Raw genomic sequence first — 17,690 nt, forward strand, 5'->3', positions numbered from 1 at the left:
TAATTTTGGTGGCGGTACTGACTGCAATAGAGAGTAACTTTGTGCAAATGTAGTTAGTAGAAGGAAGTAGTTCCAGTGAGTCCTATTAGTCAGTGAAACAAGATTCAAAATAACTTACATATTAGATCATGATAGGTACTAGTACAAAAAATAAAATTCATAAAAAAATGCATTGCCTCCATTAGTCACCTAGGGATCTCTTCCACACCAAACATAAACCTGCATTAACTAAAAGCTAACCATAATTTCTATCAATCTCGTGACCTCAGTAACCCCTTGAAACACCGTATACCCGTGCAGTCTCTAATGAAACCTAAAAAAGGCTCACGTTCCCGGATCACTGTCCAACAAGAATGGGACAACGCTCGCGGGGTGTCTTGCAGCTCTGGCTTCATCGACGTTTCCAGTGGTGCTTGGATAAAATATGCCGCGGAAGGTACGAGCGCGAAACGACCTGGCTCTCAGAAGTCGCCGATGCACGGAGGACGAAAGAAACGGTGGTAGAAGAAAAAGAAGAGGGAAAATGGACGAGGAGCGATACCGCCTGAAGACCGTGAAATCCGGATCCATTCTAAGCCCCGTTCGAGCCGGTAAAGCGACTCTCGTTTCTCTGTCTTCTGAATGGCCAATCCGATAAAGGGAGGATGCACGCGAGAAGCGCGAAGAGAACCGCGTGGCGAATCGCCGCCGCGGCGGTTCGTTCGCCTCGCTGGTTCGTTAACCGTCCAATCGCGATGACGCTGCCCCGGTGTACATGACTGCAAAGGCGCCGCGAAAATCGCGGGTATGCTCGACCGTCGCATCGCGCGAGCCGACCACGCGTGAAGGCGACGCGGAAAGGAGAGAGGCCTGGAGAAAGGAAAACGTCTGACCATAGTCCCGACAGGCGGCGAGCCCAGGGTTGGACAGTTGCGGGAGGGGTCGGTGGGCGTAGCAATTATTAATTAACATTTCGTTAATTACCGACGCGATAGAAATCCACGGGGCGAGGCCGTTTGTCCGCTCTTCCGGCATAATTCGCTCGGCCCTCGCTAGTCGCCCGTAAATAATTTATATTCGTAGTTCCGCCGTTTTGTGCTCCCGCCTTTATTATCGATTGAAAACGCTCGATGATATTTTGTTAACGGCTCGGTAATTAATGTCCAGGCCGCTGCATAAACATCGACGCGCCATTGTGAGCAGCGACGGAAAGAGCGAGATTGCGAAAAACAATTACGCCTAGCGATCGATCGCTGGCTGCGAATTATCCCCTCGTGAAGAGCAAACAGTAAATGTCGTATAAATAATGTGATGTATGCGAATAGCGAATTTAGCTTTGCTCACCTGTCTGGTTGATACGAACTATTTCTACTTTGGATGTTACCTCACCTGGCATCTTGTTTCTACGTTAACATAACACGCTGGGGTCAGTGTCATTCCATTATTCATGGTTATTTCTCGAACTCTAAATATTCAAAAATGACTCTACGATAAATACTGTAGCACCATCATATTAGCTAAAAATAACTCTCCTCTCAATATGTACATTAAAGGAGAATTATACTTGTCTGATCACACACTGTCTGAAACTACTTACTTCCATGAGCACTATAATTTACACTGCAGATTCGAATCATGCACCCTACCATAAAAAACCACACTCCACTCTATAAAATCGATGAGTCCGATGTCTGCCTCGTGCCTGCCTCAGACGGAAGAACCAACAAAAGGAACAAAGCAGATAGGCCCGCAAGAGAAGAGACATCAAATATTGATGGCACCTCGGTATACACTACGCACAGGTACGCATCAATATCCAACAACCAGTAGAACAACCATCCACACAGATGTCCCATAGTACAAACAACACGCGCTGAGTACACACGCTGGATGTCCAGCACTCTCCTTAATGGGGTGCCACCGATATTCTCCTCCCTCGCTGAAACCTTCTCGCCCACAGAGACGCAAGGACACACGGAAAGCTATAGACGAGGCAGGAACATCCGTGGTCCCCTACACCGTTTCTCATCTTTGCACGGAGTGAACGTTACCTAGACGGCTGGAAGGAATTTAGAGGTCTACCGGGAATCGCGAAAACGCACCTTAATGGGATTGCCGTTCGCGGAACGATCATTAACGTCGACGGGAGAAGAGCTGGTGGCTGAGGAGCCACGTTTTGCCCGCGAACTCAGTCTAGTTCAGGGACACTGTCTCGTAAATCTACAGCCAGATCCCAGGGGACCAAAACTACGAGCTTTCAAGGCTGATATAATCGGGATATACTTATAAGCATGTAATTGTAGTAAAAATTGTAGATTTTTCTGTCAACTGAGGTGATAGGAAACCTAACAATCTCTAAATAGCTGTATTCCACTTTAGCACCATTTTTAGAAGTCTTAAAAGGACATATGAAGCGAGCTTCTAAATTACCTCTGGCGAGCAACCGAATCGACAGAGGAGTAATTTAAATGCAACAAATCAGTCAGACAAGGTGGTTCGTCGAAGACTCGCGACGTAAATTTCGCCGACGCGGATCCTTTCGAAACCGCCGTGACTAATCCCTGCCGCCGCGAGGACGTTTTGCATATGGATGACGCGGCGCGGACCTTGTGTCCATTATTCGGCTTAAACCTTTAAAGACCCGAGGCAACGAGAGAAGAGAGAGGCAGCCGGTCTTCGCTTTGCCCAGCATGCATAATTGGATTAATTTAAACTGTAACGAAAGCACCGATCCCTGACGAGTCCTCAATGCGTTTCACACGCGGAGACATCCACTGTCTTCGAAGTCGTCGAAAGAGGGCCGCTATCAAAATACACCTGGCGTAATAATTAACCCAAGGAAGACCGAATTACTGAATTCGGTACTTATCCAAGTAACTCATTTCCGGTCCTCGAAGTTTTATAAGTACTTAACACGGAACTTAAATACTTCTAATTGAATATTCAGTGATCTCTCTTAAAATCTGACGAATTGGCAATTTCTCCGTCACCTATAAAAACTCCTATCTATGACTCCACTATGTAGTCTTGTATGTTAAATTACTTACTAGTATCTCTGCAACAAGGTCAGTTTTGGCACAACGCACAAAGATTGAATGAACTCAGTCGCCAAAGATCGCAGAGTGGAAGGTGTCAGAGGTGCAGAAGTAGCGACGTCGCGGCGTCAAAGTTAAGCCCGGCGAGCGAGGACGGACGCGAGATTACGTCAAGCGACAAGTGGGACCAGAAAGGCTAATGAGTGGCCGAGCTAATACCGGGCTCTGGCCGCCGCTTAGCGCGAATAAGGACGAACGCACACACTTTCTCTCCCCCCAAGCGCGCCACTGGCGGGATATACGCGAGCCAGTCCCTGGTATAAACCTATGAATGCATATTCAAGATACGAATGTTTTAAATCCGGCTGGGATTACCCGTCGACGAGTAGTCCAGTGGCGCAGACGAAAGAGCCCCTCAGGCACGGGGTAAGGGGCGCGTCGGTGAGTATAAAGACGTAGCATTTTATTATTTTTCATATCGACAAGGGGGATGGGCGGGGGCGTCGAGAAAGAGAGCAGCGAGAACCAGGAGAGGACAACGGGAACAACGCGCGCGACGGAGGGAGCCGACGGGTCGGGGAGGGTGAGGGATTAACGGCGATAAATTTCGCAAAAATAGGGGCTTACCCTGTCGTGGGGCGACAGTCTAATCCTGGGTCCGCGCGCCGCCCCCGTAGACGGGGTGGCTCTCGACGCTCAACCCGTTGCACGTTGCAGTGTTCCTCTATGTAGCGGTGCTGACGGTAACCGCGCAGGTTTTGCAATTATCTACCCGGCTCTTAAGGATTCCTGTTCCTTTTTTTAATCACCCCTTCGCGGGACTCTCTATCGCCCTCTCCGCAGGGGTTAATCTTCGACTGACGCGGACTCGCGATTAATTTCACAGGGAGATCACTTGTTTCTATTCGATACTCAACTTCCAATAGGTTTTACTCTCTATACTGCATTTGCGTGAAGTACCTTCAAGCTACCCTATGAATTATTTTCTTTTTTAATGAGGTATGTATGTAGAATTGGTTCATTGAAGTTTATAACGCGAGACACAATTCTGAAGTTCATTATTCTATAAAACACTTACAAAAATGAAGCTACTGTTCTAGTAACCCCATCACACAGTACTATATAATATCACCACCATACGAGGGTCACCTCTAACAAGACTTCTCCAGACTATGACCATTAACGGAGTAATTGCAAAACCTCGGAGTCCCTCACGCTGCATTTGCGCCACGAGTCCGCTCATTGTCCGGTTCGAGCAAAGCGCATCAAGGATGCAACGAATAATCGTCTCGGTTTCTCTCGCCGCAGCGGCGGCGTGGGCGAGTGCAGAGGCCTTTCCAAAGAGGGAAAGAAGGAGATTCGGCATTCAGCCGGGCGTCCAGAATGGACGCAACAATGGCCGCGCATCAACATAATTACAGTTCGCTTCGGTTGCCGGGGACGCTCGTCCGACGAGGGCCAAGTATTATATTCAAATGCGAGCCGAGGCGGCGCCAGTGAGCACCGAGCAAAGGCAGAAGGGGTTGCCCGGGGCCAGCCAGAGGAGGTTGAAGGTTGTAGGTTGACCGTAGGGACCAGAATGGAAGTACCTTTCACCGCCGCGAGGACAACCGGGAGGATAGAGAAACGTCGCTTCGATCACCCCCTCGAGAGGAAATTACATCGTCTGACATGACCTCCTAACGCTTCCAGTGCCCTCTCTGTGAATGTTAGAGGGAAAACGAAACGTTGGGTAACGTAACTCGAAAGAAAAGAGAATGAAATCGCTGAAAATCGTATAACAGATGAACTGTGCTTGGGAAGGCAGATGAGTGCAGACTGAGACTAATTTGAAGACTACGATAACGTGAGTTCCAAGAAGCAAATGATCTGTCACAAGGCAAGCATGTAGATAAAAGATAATAGGAAAATTTTCAATCCAGATGATAGAAAGTGGGTTCAATGAAAAACTTAATTACTGTACAGAATTAAAAAATTCTAGACCTACTCTAGAATCCCCGAAACAAAAAACTCTAACACATTCCCACTCTTCCCCAGGATCACCCATTCAATCTCCCAAGAACAAACGCAGCTACCATTCAACTACCTCAGCATCGTGTCACCCTCTATCCCCTTCGCTCAGGAAAATCCCAACGTAGGCAGATCGTAAGACTAAGAAACACGGTCGAATAAAAAGAAGAATCACGTAAGAAACAGGGATGAAGAAGACCTCCAGTGGGAGCCGGCGACGGAACAGAAGCATTGACTCTCGCGAAGGGCGGTGAGGATTTGTTCGAGCGGAAAACTGCCGGTCGATGTATGCAAACGTCTCTTCCACGTTCTTCCGAGTCGATAGGGTGACAACGGGGCGCGGGTAGAGAAGCTGGGGAACAATTGTCCAACACAGTGGAGTCAGTTTCTCCGGAGCTAACGAACTCATCAAACGGATAGCGCGCGAGGGAAGCAGCGTTGGCTCGTAGACCTTGACCCAGCGGCGGGCAAGGACGAGGCAGCCGGTACCGGAAGCTCGGCGGTTAAACGGGTGGTCCAGGGGTGGCAAAGGGGACAATAGATATCAGCCGGTACCCGGACACCAGGCTGGGGCCGAGATAGCAGATCTAAGTGGGCCATGCCGCGCTACGGTTATGGCGGCATAAAACGCTCCTCCGTAGGTAGAGGGGGCGGCGCGGGCAGAGCCAACCAGTCAGCCAGCTGGCGGATGGGTCGTGGCGGCAGTCGACTCGAGAGTGCCGGAGAGAGCCCCTTTACGGCCGAAAAAACTGCCGCTATGATTGTCTATGCAAATTGTTTAAAATATCCGGACTAAGGCTGTTCCCCGTTTCTTGCGGGCGTCGTTTCGTGAAAACCGCCCGTGCCACCTCGACAACTGCCGTGTCGTCTGCTTCGAGGGAGCCCTGCGAACGATCCTCTCTGATTTAAGGGGCCTCGATCGCTGATCCCCCGAGTTCCTTGAATATTAAAAGCGAATGGCGGTGTTCGTCGATAACCGCGCGATTAAAAGGTCGACGGTGCAAGGGAATAATGGATTCGCTGTTCCATCGACGGAGAAAAAGGGTCGCGATTATGGCGTTCGCGGAGAGAGGGAACGTGGAAGAATGCCGCCACGCGTCAGATCGATCTGCTGGTTTTTTGTTCGCAGCTTCACGCTGCTCGATCGCCCCGCGAGATACGGATGAATTAAAGATCGCGGCAAGATATATTGGAGCGGCAACGCGCAATACGCTAAATGAAACGCGTTTCATTATCGATCTCGATGGAGCTGCGCCTGCATCTCAGCTTGCGGCTCGCATGTGCACGCTCGCCTCTGTGTGTGCGCAGATAATGGCATTGCCGGTTTGCGGTTTGTACCGTAGCGGCATTACCTGCCTTAGATGGCTTATTGATTGCCTCGGCTATGCTCCGTTCTCGTGTTACAACGCGGAATATCGAATAAGAATCGTTTCGTTCTGGAGCAACTTGCTCGCGTTACATTAGCGAGAATTAGATTTCTTTTTCGTCGATTCCAACGGAATCCTCGACTGACGTTGATGGAAAAAATGAAGGTACATTAATCGTAGGTGGTTTATTCCTTCCGCAACCAAATAATTCACAGATAGCAAAATAACTTGAAATACTTAGCCTTGGTACTAAAATATAAATAGGAATAATATGCCTGATAAAAAATATGGTAATTAAATCCCAAGATCCATTAAATCCATTATGATGATGCTATATCTCTACAAGCATGAAAAAGGGTCAATCGGAATCGTTTTTTACTCCTAGCCTGAATTAAAAATTCGTGACGGAGGCAGGGATTTGACACGAAATTAGCCTTCTCCAGGCAAGATGAAATTTATTTGCCGGTAGGGAGAAGGCGGAGGGATTCCGAGGCGCCACTCGATACGTGAAACGGAGCAGCATACAGCGCGGAACTGGCAAATGTAATTTCGCGAAATGCTTCCATTGATATAAGAAGACTACGGTGTCTAGGGATAAGGGCGACGCCGACGAAGGAAGAAAGATCGGGGAGGAGGCAGAGGTAGAAAATGGAAGAAGGCAAGGAGCGACGGGGAGAGAGGAGCGAAGTCGCGGGAAACTGCAAGCTAGACGGATATATCTTCCAAGTAAATTAAAATGGATTATATATGTCGACTCCATCTTCAATCTTTCTTCTTTTCTCCCTCGGCGCTGGGTCTCCGGATTATTGCTCGAGACCCAGGCCGAGCGTAATTGTTACTATCTACTGGAAATTTCTGAAATGAATTTTCCAGCTAAACTCGATTTAGATGGAAATTCCAGATTCGCCGTCTATTCAATCCCCCCACGAACGCGAAATTAACTCCTTGGTTCATCGACTATTCGACGAAACCTCCCTCTGCTCCGTGAACGAGAAATTCGTTTCCATCTGAAAGTCACGTTTTTCTACCGATGCTTGCAAGTACTCCTTCATTCTCACCCCATAGAATCCTCGAAGCAGGACAACTCCAGAGGCGAAACCGTGTTTGAAACATCGTTCCCGAAGGTGTACGCGAGAAAGGAGCAAGCGGAGTGGTAGTAGGTCGGTGGCCACAATTCTGGAAAGCCCAAGTTGGCTGGCGCGGAAGGTCGGGACACGGAGTCGACCATGATGTATGCTCCTCTTCCGTCTAATTAAACTTGGGGAGGGTCGCAGAGTTGGTTGGTCGGTCGGTTGGTTGGTACGCTGGATGGTCCGACAGACGTACGGACGGACGGTGAGGGGCGGTCGCCGGGATGGCTTTCAAAATGACAACCAAGGAGCAAGAGAGAGAGCAGAGGCAGGAAGCTTGTGAGAATGGACGAACAAGGGCCCATGGAAGGGGAAGACGTCGAACAACCGAAACGATTTTGCACTCCGACGGCATTGCATCCTCGCTGAACATCCTTGCATCGAATTAACGACCCCTTTCCACTGCCAACGATGTCTAAATTATTCATGTTCGCCGCTGGTAGACAAATAAATCACTGATATCTAGTTGGGCTGGCAAAGATGCACATTCTACTACCTGTTTGCCACTGCACTTTCACCGAGGTTTGTGTATCGGTCAGCGTTTTCCCTACTTAGGATTTCATAGATTCTCGTAATAGAAGTAGATATAGGTGATTCTTGAGTTTAGTGTTAAGGGGTAGATATCACGAAAATTGAATAAAAATTGTATATTAAAGAAAAAGTAAGTAGATAGGTGCGATCATATACCGACTGTCAGTTTTGAAAATTTAATACAAATTCTGTCTCGAAAACTCCACTTACTTAAATCACGAAATGAAATTCTTAAAAAATCTAATTAATATCCTTTCTCCTCATATTCCCAGAACAACAATTTCTACAGATGATCGAAACATTAGCAAGTGATTTCAGAAAACAGAAGCATATGAAACGAACTTTTCTCGACTTCCGTCGACTACAAAGAAGAAATTCCGCAGCAGCCGCAGGGAAGACGCTCCACCTCCATCAAATTAATTTAATTTATACTCAGCCGTCCGAGGTGCAGCGTCCCTCTGTCTTGCCGTCCTGCTGCCTTTGCAGTGTATTCGTCTCCTTTGATCTAACGTCAGCCGAAGCCCGAGTATTTCTCTTCTCTTTGGCCAGTCTGCGAGCGTGGCACGCTGCGTCCACGCGTTCCCTCCGCTTCTTACTCGAACGTGACGACTATCTATGGCCGTATGCAAACTATGTCCGCTTTCCCGATGCCCTGCGTCAATGCGGAACGCGGCGCGCGGATTGGCGTTCGCCGCGAACGGGGACAGATTATTGGCGCGAGCTGGCGGATTCCTTGGCGCGGGTCGCCGCGGTTCCAAAATGCTTTGGGGTGAAACGACGCGGTCGACTACGAATTCTCGACGATGGTGGCAGCGGAACGGAGTCGCGTTTGCTTTCACGGTGATAAATCTACGGACGCAGAACTTCGGCCACGTCCGTCTGATTTACTCCGAGCGTAATACTGTCCGCGTCATTGTTTCACGATGAGATTTATTCCTGGGAGAGATGGAGAACGTTTGAGCAGATTTGATTTCGAGACGCTGCGTTTTGTTTTCTCGGGACTGCTTAAATTTGCTAATTTTAATCGGTGGACTGAGGGAAATAAATCAAGTGAGGTGAAAGTTAGATGACACTGGACAAAGTAGATGCATTAATCGTGAATAGAATACTTCTATTATTCTAGGTTCTAGGATAGGAGAAGATTGATAGTCGCGGAAACAAAATTTGCAGCTTTCTGCTGAATTAAATTTTGTAAATTACATATGCATATTTGTGAATCTCGCTAGACCAATTCAGGGTTGTTTACTAATCTGACACAGTTTCGTAAAAAATGCAAAAGTGACGTGGATCTTGTTAGAATCACCTAGTTTTACAGTAAATTCATGCAGCTCGTTAATAAAACATACGTCACGCCTAAGCAGCGTTATATTCACGTTTCAGACATCTGTTTCACGATAATTACCGACGAAACAGTCGCACACCGAGCAGAGGACTTTGTTGCACCGTAAGTCATCGCGGGAGAAAGATTGGGACGCTAAATCAAGGCTGTTGGGGCTGTAATTCGTTAGCTGGAAAAAGGGGGAGCGTCGGAAAGAGGTCTTTAAGAGGCTGGCAGCCGAGTGAATACACACTTGGCCCGAGTCACTTACTCTTTTAAGGCGTAGTATGTATCCAGCTCGCGAATGAATTCCGGTTCACGGTATAGTCGCTTAATCGCTCGTAATAACGTCGAGACGAATGCCCACGAGGCGACGCTAGGGAAAAACCGCTGTAATTTCTGGCAGTGGATACCGGGTAATAACGGCCATAGAGATCCATGAATCGCGGGCACGAGTGCGCTTACTTTTACCTCGTAATTGTTCCTAATTTCGCCCTGGTTAGGGTGAGTTTCCAGCGAAATGGAGTGGAGGAAAGTAAACAGAATCATGGGAGATTCATAGCAATTTCTCCAAATACCTCTAAAAATACTCCAAAAAAGGTATTCTCAAAAAATCGAAAGAAAACGAAATCTCTTCCCTAATACCTCTTACATTAAAATCCTTTCAAGCCTCGCAGCACGGCAGCTCTCGAGGCCGCGATTAACCGAGCAAGAGGAAAGACTTGCTCGCGTAGCGGTATCGGAGCAGCGGCAGGCTCGCCTTTTCATGAGCGCGGTATCGTCATCGCGCAAACAGCGTATATGCATTAAACCATGAACCCACTATCCCCGACGTCATATCCAATACACGTTGTTAGGGGGGTTGCCGAAGCCAGGCAGAGAGAGGCGAGCAGGAGGGGCGAGCGAGAGGGAAGAGCAGGCGACGGCGCTGGATGCAGGGTGGTATGGAGGGTGGCTTGGAGGGTGGCTTGGAGGGTGGCTTGGAGGGTGGCTGGCAACCCTCCCCCCGAGCCCTACGGTGCGGTAATGGCATTAACCGAGCTGCAATATGATTACCGCTCTCGCAAGGTAACCTGATCACACCCGAAATCTATGGGGTGTCCGTAGTATGAGGGACAATGTACCGTGCCCCGAATTGCTGCGCAACGTTACGCAACCGCGACCACCAGCATCACCGACCAACGCGCCAATCTCTCGCTCGCCCTCTCCCTCGTCCCCCCGACCCACCCTTTAATCGCGTTGCGCTTTTTGCGGCTCAGATTACCCGTGAATCATTAGATGCCCCGCTAGGATCGGGAAGCGCGGGGCCGCCGTCCTCCTTATCTGGGCATTAGGAGATTAGTGTCCCTCCACCGACGCAACGGTTTTTCCGTCTTCGTTTCTTTTCGTTACGAGCCTCTTCCCCCCCGGGGTGAAAGCAATTTAGGAAATGTTTCTTTTTGCCACTCGGCCCGGTCGCGTCGTTTATCTTCGCTGCTCCGCTTAAGCGCGCTTTGATAAGTGAATGATTGGAGACCTCGTGGGAACGTGTTCGAGGATCCTCGCGCGTACTGTTTTCCCGTGATCGTCGACGAAGGATGAACGCGCGAGGAAAGATAGAGCGCGTTGATGAGGACGACGAATGACGAGGCGGCTCGTCGTTCGACGACGCGCGAACGACGCGATGAAAGGAACGTCGTCGACGCGCGACAGAATGTGGACCAGTGAAAGACGACTGTAGACACTTACCGTGAGGTGTTGAAACAGCCACGCCCTGAGGATGTTGGTCGCGACCTTAGGAAAGATGCCCCTCTTCTTCTGGTTCTTCTTACCCGACGAATCGTCGTCTTCCTCGCCGGTGCCCTCGCCGCTGCCGATACTCGCGTTACTCGCGTCACCTGCAAGAAATCGTGGACCAAAGTTAGTTCAAGTGCTTCGAGAATTTCACTGAGAATTTTTATAAGTAAAATATCACTTAAAATAAATGAAGGATTTAAGAGTTGAGAATACACAAGTTTTGGCAAGTATTTCACGTAATAGAATATGTAAAAAATAAACAATTCTTGAGTAGTGAAATTTTTTTATTAGGGGTGCAAGGTAAAGAATGTAAAATAAATATAAAGATGGAGTGTCTGAAGAATAAATATTTCTCTTTAAATTTAACTCTGAGTACACAAATCACCCTAGAAGTCCTCCCCATCCACTGTCCTGAATGTATTATCAAGGGTAAGATTTCCAAGCACTTCAAACCGCGTCCCGATTTTCGGTGCAAACTATACCCAGCGATAACTACCTCACCCCTTAGGGCCGGTGCCCATGCATACAAACACCATTAAGCCACCCGCAATCACCCTGTCCCTCTCTCGCTAGCTTGCCCCCTAAACGTTCCTCGCCTCCCTTCTTCTTCATCCCCCTGGCGCATTAATTCCCCGTCATTTATCAATCTTAGCTTTTTAATTGCACGGTCACCGGGGACCGGAGCGTCGAGACGGTAATGAGAGATATTAAGTCGGCTTACGGTCACGCTTTTCCGCGGCAAATATCATTTTTATAAATTATCGAGCCTGTTTCCAGTTATCTTCCTCCCCTCCTTCCTGTCAGATCCATCTCTCGCATTAATTACATCTGCAGCTGATGAACTCGTCAGACGCTTTCGCGGGTGGAATTCGAGCTTCCTAAACGATTCACTAGAATTTTATGAAATTCTTACATTGTATGAATCCCTCTAGATGCAGTGATTCCTGGTCATAAACTCGTTAATCATTTTCTATTTCTTCAGACTATTGAAGACCAAAATGTGCTACCATGATCACGAGACGACTTGAGAAACCTTCTCCCACTACATAAAGTCATCAATGAGCTCTGAGTCTACATCGAGAAAACACTGTGTATCGAACCTATTTTATAAAAAGCTTCAGGCTGTTGCAAAAGATTTCCTAAGATTGTATAAAATCCCTAAACTCCAGGAATTCCTCTTACCTCTACATCAAACGTCTCAAGTATCCAAAAAAAGCAACTGAAGGAAAACCGACTCGAGTCGGCAGTGAAAACAGCGTCATCAGAATTCACCTGACGTTCACGGCGATCCATCTCCGGCTAGAGCCGGAAGTTCGAGGCCTCCCTTTATTCCTTTCTCTCTCAATCAGCGCGGAAAGAGAGCGGCAGGCTACTTACGCCGACGGATTATAAATGACCGAGCCTTATCGTGCTGCCCAAGGCTCCGGTTCCCAAGCTTCTATCGTAACAGAGAGATCAGGGTGAGCCCGGTGCTCCCAGGGGTTTCACGATGACAGGTCGCCCCGGGGGCGCCAGCCGACCGCCACCTACTCTCTCTCACCCCTCGTCTTGCCGAAGGAACGGCCCCGTGGCCGAGATTAACTTTGAATTCGTCCAAGCGGGCCATCCGTCGGAAAGGGTGGCCAGAGGTCGTCAGAGGGGGAGGACGAAAAATTTGTCCGACGTAGGAGCGGACGGAGCGGAACGGCGGGAGATCGATGGAAATCGGACGAATTCTCGCGTCCCCTAGCTCTCCTGGAACGAATCAGGGACGGGGGAAAAGCGATCGACTTCGATCAGCCTCGTCGACCACCTGCCATTCGATTCGACGAGATTCCAAGCAGTGATCTGACGCGATACTGCGAGGCATCAGTGAGAATAATGGATCTGGGGAACTAGTGATGGATTATGGAAAACATTTAAAGTAGATAGCAGCTTTTCTGATGATAACAAACTTTTCTAACTGAAGCACGTTCCACCACATTTCCCTCGTTTTTAGTAGCAAACAAATTTCTAATAAGAAAAACGCGTCTTCAGGCCATCGAATGAGGAAGAGCCACCCAAGTACGCAATAGCCACCAAGAAATCACGTCATCGTGGTACATCCTCACGGTTGGATTCACAAGGAGCCAGGAGTCTCGGCGTCTCGTATCTCTCCTCGAGAGGCGGGAGGCTTGTTTTCGTCCATCGGACAAGAGCCGTTTGGTCCTCCAGCGAGCGCAACAAAAACGACGTTAGGTCGGCGTCCTTCCGTTGCTCCTGCTGGGTAATAGCGACTCCGTGCAAGCGAATAGAGCGGTCTGGAGGCGCGCGGAACGGCCGGGCAGGCGGCTAGCGGAATAACGGAATGGCCAGCGGACCGTCCCCCTGATTGCAGTTAATTTACTCGGCGAATCGAGTTAATGTAGCGTGCCAATCGTACGCCGCCGTTACCCCGCGCCCTGACGTATCGGCTGAAGAACCGCGCTGCTTCTGCCCGTCAGGAATTTCTCATTTCCGCGAGGAGACACTAATCCCACCGAAAAACCTCTCCATCCAGTGGCAAGAAACTGACGATGAACACCGTGAACCGGCTATGCTAGGAAATACGGCCTTTGGAAACTGCTGGGGGAAATCTAGCGAACAGAACAAGGAAGAATGCTGTGTGAGCACGGGACGTGTTGGCTCCAATTTCTGAGTTGCCGGATAGATGATACTGTGAAGGTTTTGTGAGGATTTTTCTTTCATTCGTAATGGACTAGAATTCCAAAACCCAAAAATTTGTATCGCAAATATGATTCCTTATTATACAGCAGCGAGTTAAAGATCGAGGACAACTCAAATCAAACTCCTGGCAGAGATACATGGCTTCATTTGATGGAGTTCTTGCATCATGAAGTATTACCCAAGTACCTACTGACTCAGTCAGGATTCTAATCAACTCTATGCGTCTCGAAGTGCACTTATCGACGTGTAAACCCACGTCCTGTCACTTTTGAGATGCAACTATTTCTTCACTCGCGACCCACTAACCAGGATCAACGACTCCAGCGGAGCTTTTAAATAAAATTAACATCGAGAGATCGTAAAGGATCTACGACGAGCATGGAACAAGTGCCTCCCAGCACGGGAAAAATGAAACGCCAAGCGAATCAAGTCCGAATTTACCGTCGCAATAAATCCCTGGAGGGGGAGGGCGGAAAGTCGCGAAAATTGTCCACGGCGCGCGCGGTGGGCTCGCGCGTTTACGAGGCCCAACTGCGTCGGGAACCATATCGTCCTCGTGTTGATTTACGCGTCGCAACGCACATTTTTACTGCCGCGTTATAGAGATTTAAGCGCGGCCAATTATACGTTTATACCCCGTCCTCGCGCGTAGCTCAGACGAAGGCTCGCGTCCTGACGACCAACGCGGATGAACCGCCTCGAGGAGAACGCAGCCCTCTCCCCTGTTGCTTCTTTCTTTCGAGCTGTCGCAGGCTATACTTAGCCGATGGGTCAAGAATAAGCGAAGTCTCACGTCGGCCTGACTATATGCTATTTCGAGAGGGCGAGCGGACAGCCGAAACACGCGGCCCTACGTCGAACAACTTGGGAAGCGCTCGCGTACTTTGCTTACTCCGGCTGTGATTGTGGAAAGCAATTTCTGTGAGTCTTGAGTTACTGGTAGTGTTAAGAGATTTTAATGTCGCTTACTTGGATCTCTAATGAGACCAAAGTAGGCGACAATTAATATGAGTTGACTTCAGAAAAGCCCTCGATCAAGGAAGTATGTATTTTTGTGAAGTGTGTAGAGAGTGTGTGAGAAGTTGCCTATTCAGGAACAGAAACATTTTCTTATCAAAAATGGTAGTCGACGACCCTCCAGTTAATAACTTTCAACATATCCAATCAGAAGATGAAACATAAAAATATATGATTTCACTTAAAGGAGAATCTTAAACTACAAGCTGATTCACTCTTGCCTCTTTAAATATGCATAAACTCCCCCTGACCCGCGCGATACAATCAAACACTGACCGAGAAGGATTGAAAAGCCCGCAGCGTCGAACGAGCAACCTGTGCGCGTTGATTCCCCGGGAACGTAATAAGCACAGAGAGTAGTAATAATCATAATCGAGAACTAATAAAGTGAGCGTACGTGATCATTAGTAAGCCGTCGTCGACTGTGAAAGAGTAACGAGAGAGGCCTGCGAGCCTAAACGGCACGATAACGCAATAATTCCGATGGGAACAGGTAGCAATTAATGTCACGCGCTTCGAGGCGTCGTTTCTACCAGCGATCCGTGCGTCCTGGACAAAAGAAGTCGAAGGCAGGATGACAACGGGACAGACAGACCACCGAAAACGTCTTCCTCTGGGGACGAGACCTCTACCTCTATTTAGGGTGGCCGCGCGGCCCGTCGAAATAAACCGCGCATATGGCCGCCGAAAATAAACTCCTTATTCCCATCCCGTCGAACGAACCGAGGACCGTGTTCTCTCCACCTTCTTCCCTTTCGTCGTTGCCTCGTTCCATCGCGGTGGCTTCAACCATCCACGCGGATCCGCTTCGAACGCAGGCCGCCTTTAGGCGCGCAGAGGGCGTCTGAGCTGCGCGGTACCGCCGCGACGACCTTCCTTCGAGCTTGTAAGTAGAGAACGCACCGGATACCGAGACATTTATTTGCTGCCACGTCGGTACGGCACGCGCGGAAGAATGACGGTGAAGAGGAAAACCGAGGAGAAAAGAGAACTAGCCTACACACCTCTATGGATATCGCGTTTCAGGGAACGATTCGGTACGATCGGAGCATCTTCTTTGGGATTCGAGTATTTATCGATGTGACAGTTTCGTGGTTGGCTGTAGATAGTTTGTTGAGCTTGGTGTTGAAGTAAAAGTTGGAGTTGAAGGTGAAAGGTGAAGAGATTATAAGTATTTGTGTCCCTCAAATATTCAAATTATCAGATTATCAAATCTTCGAGCTTGTAGAGGATGGAGAAATAGTTAAAAACTCATTTTCTGCAACCATCCCAATCGACTGCATTTCATTTGTACTTCCAGGCAATAAGGAGAATTTACTGCGAACTTCGACAAACCAAATTAAAGTAGTTAAAACGAAGAGTCTGAAACTCGCATCGAAGATTCTCCGTAACAAAAAATAGTCATTATTAGTAGACTACAATGGGAATATCTGGAACAATAATTCAGTGAAAAAACTGAGCCTCTTTTGTACATTATTTGGGAGGTTAATTGCGACTGGTGACGTTAAAGGCTGACAAAATATCGGCCCGCTAAAGCTCTGAATTTATTTATCGGTATTAGAGAGTATAAAATATGAAAGGAGTTAAATCAAGCCCCAAAAATATATTTCATTTTTCAAAACACACCGTGTACGTCACGCAATAACAAACGATAAAGCGTGAATCCCGTTAAAGTGGAAAATTTAATGTCCCGTGTTTGTGTATGATATAATATTCGCAATAAACGTTTTGCAGGATTTTTACACGCGTATCCGCGCGGTGAAACTATAAAATAAAGTTATTCGCCTCTATATTTCGCAATTCGAACGCAGCAAAAGTATGCTTTAGTAAAACATTTGTCTCCCCCCGGCACAGTTATTCATCCGCCAAGGTAATTACATAAACATAGTGTCAGAAAAACTTTAACACATCCACCATTCGCTTCCATTCGCAACAGCTGAATAAAAAATCGAGCTTCACTCTACGCTCGAACATTTCCATAGACCGCTTCGTCGATAAATAAAAGCCGCATAAACTTCTTACGTGGTAGCAGAAACTTATCAAAACGCACGCAGAGAGTTTCTCTTTCGCCAAGCTGAAAAATGAGACGACGCGTCGATAAAGGCCGCGAGGGTAGCCGCGAGGGGAGGAAAGGGTTTTTCGCGCGGCTGGAAATCACGGAAGGGGTCAACGCACCAAAACACTCCGACTCGGGTTCTCGTCCAAAGCGTCGGCGGTGGCGGCCTCGACCAGTTACCACTGGCAGACCTCTGCTCGCCGATTCTGAAACTATTTTCGGCGATGAAATGCGGCCCGACGGATCGTGCCCCACCCCCGTGCGGCTCCCTCTTCATTTTTTTCTTCCCTTTGCCCCGTCCCCCGCCAGGCAGCCCTCTTCCGGTGGTCGTGTGTCGCGCGCGAACACCGACTCGCTCGATTTCCCGTGGCGCGCGCGTATCTCAGAATCTCGGCTAGCCGGCGCGACAGCCGCTTAATCCGTGAATCTGCTTAACCGAAAGATTAATTGGCGATTGTGAGAGAGATGAGGCGCGATGAGGAGTTTGTCCTGTCGCGGCGACGACGACACGACCCGTCGCTCTCTTCTCCCTCGGGCAACGAGACCGTGCACGCTCGCAGAGACGGAGCACACTTTGTAGGAGTTTGTCTTACAAATGAGCCGAGCGACGGGGATAATTTAGTATGCTACGGCCGCGCGCGTTAACCTTTCGCTGCGCGACACTTAGATGCGCTCGTTACGCTTTGGTTATTGCCCCGTGGTACTCCTTATTCGGCGGGAAGATCTCGCGAGGAGATTGTGGCGTCACAACAGTGTTCCTCTCTCTTCGGTTGCACTGAGAAATCG

General features: G+C 48.6%; 1 protein-coding gene across 3 annotated transcripts in view; it reads right to left on the reverse strand.

Moving 5' to 3' along the window:
* Hth (Meis homeobox homothorax) overlaps window positions 1–17,690 on the reverse strand; it is a 392,475-nt gene that overhangs the window by 139,944 nt on the left and 234,841 nt on the right. For all 3 annotated transcript variants that reach the window (XM_076379358.1, XM_076379359.1, XM_076379357.1), the window contains one exon: window positions 11,099–11,247. In XM_076379358.1, the coding sequence (XP_076235473.1) occupies window positions 11,099–11,247 (149 nt within the window). The remainder of the gene's footprint in view (window positions 1–11,098; window positions 11,248–17,690) is intronic.

This window comes from Calliopsis andreniformis, chromosome 5 (assembly GCF_051401765.1).
Source record: "Calliopsis andreniformis isolate RMS-2024a chromosome 5, iyCalAndr_principal, whole genome shotgun sequence".
Taxonomy (NCBI): Eukaryota; Metazoa; Arthropoda; class Insecta; order Hymenoptera; family Andrenidae; genus Calliopsis; species Calliopsis andreniformis.